Raw genomic sequence first — 7,014 nt, forward strand, 5'->3', positions numbered from 1 at the left:
ATCCACAGAGCAGAAACCTCGCAAAAAAGGGAAAAAATCACATTGACAGCCAAGAAAGAGACAACCATCTAAAGATCAGGCATGTAAACCCAGATTATATGTGCATATAAAGGTTAAGATGATTATTTTTATTTACGATGATTATATTTATTTACGAAGGGATGGTCAATGTGCAATTTGTTATGATCATCACAAGAAACCCCTACCCACATCGATACTGTTGTCCATGTCCATTCAGCTTAAAGGAGCAACGCATTGTGGGAAAAAAGATGCTGGAAGCGCCTCAAAGGCCCACAAATATACGAAAAATTAAACAGCATAAGAAGTAAACTCTTAATTGGAAGTAACCATCTACTCCGTACTCCAAGTATTGACTATGAGGCACATATCTCTAAGACAATGATCCAAAATCGAGTGAAGGGATCCCTTTCTCCAAACTAACCCAAATTGGATACCTTTACTTAGAGTATGTGCTTAATCAAGGATACAAATTTCAAGAACTATGCCTAACACAAGCAAGAAAGAAAGAACTGTAATTGGAGTGGGATGGACGTTCCCTACTCCTAATACTCTTATTAACTCAGAGAAAAGTTGAAGGAATGAATAAAATATACACTAGGTTATCCCATTGTTTAAAAACGCAGATATGGCGCGAAACATGGTCGAAGAAAATCCTAGTCGACTCGGCACGACGCAGTTGAGTGCTCGGTTGACGTGGCTGAGTACTCAGTTGATGAGGTCATAATTCGGGAGATTCAAAGGTGTTTTTATTGACTCTGTAGGGAAAAAGGCAGTACACGGATGCGGCACAACGCGGAACACGGTCAAGGTAAAAGGGAGTCGACTCGGGGGAGTCGACACGGACGCAGGGGAGCTTTAAAACTACGGGTTCTCCTATTTATAATTGTATGTAAGCAAACATTACCCTCTTAGGGCTTAACTAGGAGTCATATCCTTACTGTAGTAGAACTAGGAGCGTACTGTAGTAGAAATAGCGGACTAATCCTTGTTGTAGTTGAAGTAGGGAAGTACTCCTTTTTGTAGTCGACATAGGAGAAGCTTCTGGTCCATGTCATAATCAAACTAGGAGAAGAGCCTCCTTGTAGATTTCGACCTCCAACTCCTTCAAGAACCACCAACCGATTAGGAGTCTTGCCTTCTTGGAAACCGATCGCGATAGCTCTCTCCAAGAGTTATACTCCTACAGGGAGTTGAATTATACTCCTATGTGAAATAGGAGTGGTCTGGCCTTTAGTGGCTGACTCCTTTCAGGGATCCTCGGGAGAAGTTCTACTAGAACTCTCAATAGACTTCTCTCCTACTTGGTGCAGAATACTCCAACATGTGAATGTCGTGTCACTGCCACATGCCATTGGTGGCTGATTCCTTTCAGGGATCCTTAGAAGTTCTACTAGAACTCTCAATAGACTTCTCTCCTACTTGGTGCAGAATGCTCCAACATGTGAATGCCATGTCACTGCCAAATGTGAATGCCACCTTGCGTGCAAAAACATAGTATTCTGTACTACCAAACTCCACGCAAGACCCAACATGTCCGGACCCTAAGCCCGGCCCACACCACTCCATGATCCATCAGGATCATGGCTCCCCTTGTTTAGGAGATTTCACACCTTCAAAATTAAAGCTGGAGATGGGGGAAGTCTTGCTGCCCCTGTTCCTTGTTGAACCATTACGCACAACTCGGCAATTGGCCTTTCCTCCCGATGCAAAAATATTTAATGGGGCCCTGCCTGGTATTGGTAAATTTCAAGGATGTTCTCTTCCTATAGCAGGTCTTACCTCTCCATTACTAAATAGTCAAGAGGAAATATCAATGATTCATGTTCATTTTTTTTAAATCGTAGCAAACTACATTCAGAGGCAAAAGGGAAGACTGAGGATGTCAACCCAAAACAGTACAAAGTGATAAAAAATGAAAAGAGGAAAAAAAATAAAAAATGGGCCCCAAATCAAGGAGGCGAAAAATCACACAACTCCAATCCCTGCTTTTCTACTCCTTCCCTAGTTAGACGATCTGCAATACTATTGGTTGATCTTCTGACATGCATAAAAATGATTGACGAACCATCAATGATTCATGTTCATGGTCTTCAACAAACATGGAAGGACTCAAATAACTTTAGATTTTCGGCATTTGCAACTGACTATATCTGCATGTGCGGTGGTAGATCCAACCAATTGAAAGGCATTCTCTCCAACTTTCTTGACGATTCTAATGGGTCTGTATCGAATCGACTTCAGTTTTTAGTGTCTCCTTTCAGACGATCTTTGATCAGTTATAACCAAACATGATCTCCTTTGAAGTCACACTGGACCCTATGCAAGTCGTGTTGCCTTGTACCTTTGTTGCGTACTGTGAAATTTGTAGGGAGTGGGGGGGATGTGGGAAGCATGGGTCAAATCATATGGAAAATGGTCCCATTGCCTGTATGGGGGGGACTATGGAACGTATCTTTCAAGAAAAACCAGATCTTTGGAATATGTGATGATGAACGTTAAAATGGAGTTGATCAGTTGGGAATCTTGAAAGAAAGAATTCAATGAATATACTCAGTACATGTTGCTTAGGAAGGGGAAGGTAATTTTTTTTCCAGAGGGGAAGGGGGTTAGGAATTATAATTCAGCTTGGCACTCTCATCAAGCTGAATTTCGACAGTTGCTCTCTTGGGAACCCCACATTAGTTGTTTTTTTTTTTTAATTCTATTGACGTGGGGGTGTTAGGAATTATAATGGGCACATTCATCTATCATACTTGGGCCCAATCGGACGAACGGATTATATAGAGGGAGAGGTAAGAGCATTTCTAATAGGGATAAGACTGTTTAGGACAGAACAAGGGGCAGGCTTCTAGTTGAAGGAGATTCATTTAACGTCATTTCATGGATGAGAAAACAAGATGGGGCCACGGAGACTTGGTCGAGTAAGGGTTTTCAAGCTTATCAAGGTCTATATGGACATTGTGTTTAGAATCCTTCGATCACTCATGATGTTTTCGAATTGTGGTGCCATTGGCCACGCTAGAAGGAATGATTGTGGAATATTTAGTTTCCCTTGATTCTATGGAGTATCCAGAAAAAATAAAAGCAAAAATATTCACACTTTTCACAAGTACCAGATCCATGGTGAGTAACCCAACAGGTTCAACACGAAAAAAAGTCGGGTCGGGTTCGGGTTCAGGTTGAGTTTTCCCAACATGGGTTAAGTTCGGGTTGAGGGTTTAGGCAACCCGACCCAAGTGAAACCCGACATTTTTTAGATATATTTTTTTTTTTTGGTAAGCTTTAAAACACGGGTCGGGTCGTGTTGGGTTGGGGTTGTGTTGGGTTCAGGTTGGGAAAAAGGGTTCCTCAAGTTGGGTAGCGCGACCCGAGTTGCACCCCTAATGTTGAAGGAGGTTATTGGTTATGTTTCTGAGAGAACTAGATGGCCGGAATGTTCTATAGAAATTCAATTAATCTATCAGTGATGATATTGGTGTTGCTTGCAAGCCTTGCAAAGGAAAGATGACTGGTGCAACTACCTTGATAGGTTGGGTAAAGGTAAACTTTAATGGAAATTCTCAAGGCATTCTCAAGCAAGGGGTGGATCTGCACCAAGCAGACTATAGAGAGAACGCAGACTACGGAGAGATTGTCATCAATAACTTTGGAGCAATTTTTCTGGTCAAACTACGAGTAGTTAATCTCATCGGTGGAGAATACACATGTAACAGCGTGAGGTTCCTAAATGGATACAAAAAAATATATGGCTTAAAAAGGAACAATCTCATTGGTGGAGATTTTTATCTAAGTTCAAAGAGGATGAAAAAAGAATTATATCAAATTATCCACAAATGATGCACAATACAAGCCCCCACTACGGACTAGACATCACATTAAAAAGATTTTACTGAAGGAAATATTGTGTAGCAAAGAAAAAGTTGAACCTCTTTCATGAAAAAACTATGCCCAGTAGAGATAATGACAGTCGATAAACAGTTAAATAAGCTACAATCTGGTCAATTTTCACCATATTCTCAGTTTCTTATACCATGCTACAAACGCAGTCGAGGCATATTCACATATTATCATTCCCAGATGAGCAAAATAAGCATACCCGCTAGAGCCAGATTTGCCAAGCGTTCACCGGTCTTCATTGTCTGAAACCCGGAATCAAGAGTCTTAGACAGAATTTCGAGCACGGGGACAAGTTGAATGTACAGATATTGCTGTAAAGTGCTACTGAATGCAAACTGAAATAGTTTTGAGTGGGAATCCCCCTTACCCTCCCTGCAATTTATATCCTGGAACAGAAAATAAAAGCAAAACATTGAACTTAAATTAGTGACACAAAAAATATGCCTTGAACGCATTTTGATGTTAAGGCCCTATTTGGATTGCACAAAATTTCTGGAAAAGTTTGGAAAGGAAAATAATTTCTAAAAGGTCCTACGTTTTTATACATTAGAAAAGATCAATTCAACAAACCCTATTCAATTTTTACTTAGAGGGACCTTCAATATATGATAATATCTGTCTAAATTAACCACAGTCAAACCATTCACCTAATATCGGAAAGAAAAAAAATTTGCCATGAAAATTCTTCCATCAGAATTGCTTTTCTTGCAATCTAAATGAAAAAAAAAAAAAAAATCAAAAAAAAAAAAAAACACAACGATGCGCATAAAGAAATCATGGAGTATGAGAAAACAATAGATTGGAATATTTGTACCAGGTAGGAAAACCTAGCCTGTGAAAAAATCATAAATCTTTGTACAAAGATGAATTGATAATCACAAGGAGAAGAAAACATTAGATAAAGACTCAATGAAGATTCATGGATCAAACTCACAAATCATAGAAAATTCTATGGAGATCTAGAATTAGGGTTTCTTCAGGCGAGAAAAGATTACTATTTTTGCTGATCTAAACGTCTTCAATCGGGAAAAAATAAATAAAATAAATTGGGATTAAATTAGAGAGAGAGAGAGAGAGAGAGAGAGAGAGAGAGAGAGACGGGATCAAACTGACAAATCACATAAAATTATATCGAGAACTGAAATTAGGGTTTCTTCAGACGAGAAAAGATTACAGTTTTTGCTGATCTAAGCGTTTTCATTCAGGAAAAACTAAAGAAAATAAAAGAATTTTGGGATTCAATTAGAGAGAGAGGGAGAGAGGGAGAGAGAGACAGAGGAGAGAGGGGTTTCTCTTACCGGAAACGAATAGAAACTGGGAGGGAGAGGTTAGGGTTAGAGTTACAGATCGATAGGGGTTAGGGTTTTTCTGCGAAGGGAAATAAATGTAGGGCGAGAGAAGGTAAAGAGAATGGGCGTTAGCATTCCGTGTTTTCATATTAATGCAAGATCAAAAATCTTTTTTTTTTAAGGCAGACGGTCCGATGGATCGTCCGAATCCGAACGTTAATGAACGGGATCTAAACATATGAATAGGATCCGTGGGCTTTCAGTTCATCAAATCTGGGATTCCGAAAAATTTTGGATTGTGCATGGGCACGCCACAGATGCCCATTGGATAGTCATGATCCGAAATGGTTTACAAAAATACCCTCCAAATTTTGGTAATGCTAACCCTTCTATGAAGGGTATTTTGGTCAAAACCTCTCTTATCACTTAATGAATCGGATGTGAATGTGATTTCACCCATTTCAGTCGTTTCATTTCATACTTTCACGAAGGAAAATAGAGAGGGGTTTTGTTCTTTATGCATCTGTAGACACCCCATTTTGACCGTACCTTGAGCCTCCCGTGTTTGAGCAAAAACCCAACCAAATTAATCACTTAAGGTCCCAAATTTTACCCCAAGCTAGCTTAGGGTCCTGCCAAGTTCCCCATAAAATTTCGTTGAAATCCGAGCGCGTTTGCCTAGCGAACGAGCCGAGAGAGGACCGTAGTGTAAACCAGAAAGGGGGGTGTAATTGCCAAAGTAGGGGCTTATAAGGAAAGAGAAGGGGGTCGAATTTTATCTTTTTTCCTTGCTAACAAATCTAATTTAAGCCACCCTTTATGAATAGAAAATTCATAATGAGCATGCTATAAGGGCTGTCCAGAGAGGAAATAGGTCCGAATATATCATTTCCCCTAGGATTCTTTCGTTACCCAGCCACCCCCCCTTTGTGGTTAAATAGTGGTTGAAAATTCACTTGAAGTGGCAGTCCTTGGGAATAATAGGGGATAAAATTTTGTCATTTTTGGTATAAAAGAGAAGCAAAGCTCGTAAACGGGAGGAGGGATTTCATTTTTGAGAAAGGGGGATCGAAAAAAAAAAAAAATTTGCAGAGAAGGGAGGGAGCCGCGACCACCATTTCCATCTTCTCCAACCGGATACACCCCATTTTCTCTACCATTACCCACCATATCCACCTGTAAAAGAGAGATCGAGTTGCTCATTTGAGGATTTGATTTTTATTTTTTTTCGATCAAAAGCACGGAAAGAGAGAGAGAAAGATTTCCGGTCATCTTCTCCGGTGGTTTTTCTCTGCTCCGGCCATCAATTTCCAGTGAGATTTCAACCACTCCTTCAATACTACTCACGGTCAACACCTCTTATAGATCTAAAACCCTAAATTCAATCCATCATCATCAGTCATCATCTCAAACCCTAACCTCCTAGCCCCGCTCAGATCTGTCCAGATCTGAACCGCGCCACCTCCGGCAAAGCTACACGCTTCGGCTCTCCTTCACCTGAGCTCCGCCTAGTCACCCTTCTCTTCAGTTAACCACCCAAACCCATTTTATTTCTACATCTTTCTCTCCATCAAGCCCTAGATCCGGATCCAACTCAGCCCATTCCTCATTTTATCAGATATCATTTCTCATCTCCATTCCTAGATCTCTCATTTCCATAATTTCCGGCAATTTTCGCCGGATTCCGAAAAAAAAAAAAAAAATTTCACAATCCGATAGCCTCTGCAAGTTCCGGCCTCAAGTTGCAAAAGAAGCAAAGTAAAGAAGATTAGCAGGGAGAGGATAGATTTTGTTTAGGGTATTGAAG

At 40.2% G+C, this 7,014-nt stretch overlaps 1 protein-coding gene across 2 annotated transcripts in view; it reads right to left on the reverse strand.

The window, feature by feature from the left end:
* The window catches only part of LOC143882130 (signal peptide peptidase), a 31,628-nt gene extending 26,263 nt beyond the window's left edge, over window positions 1-5,365 (reverse strand). Inside the window, exons 1-3 of one of the 2 annotated variants that reach the window (XM_077385564.1) lie at window positions 5,217-5,316; window positions 4,286-4,304; window positions 4,118-4,160 (exon numbers count right to left, since the gene is read on the reverse strand). In XM_077385564.1, the coding sequence (XP_077241679.1) occupies window positions 4,118-4,157 (40 nt within the window). In that variant the 5' untranslated portion in view covers window positions 4,158-4,160; window positions 4,286-4,304; window positions 5,217-5,316. Of the gene's footprint in view, window positions 1-4,117; window positions 4,305-5,216 lie in introns of both variants that reach the window. The other variant, XM_077385563.1, reaches the window with a different exon arrangement.
* Between the last annotated feature and the right edge of the window lie 1,649 nt (window positions 5,366-7,014).

This window comes from Tasmannia lanceolata, unplaced genomic scaffold, assembly GCF_043159265.1.
Source record: "Tasmannia lanceolata isolate RefF3 unplaced genomic scaffold, GAP_Taslan_0.1 ptg000007l, whole genome shotgun sequence".
Lineage (NCBI taxonomy): Eukaryota > Viridiplantae > Streptophyta > Magnoliopsida > Canellales > Winteraceae > Tasmannia > Tasmannia lanceolata.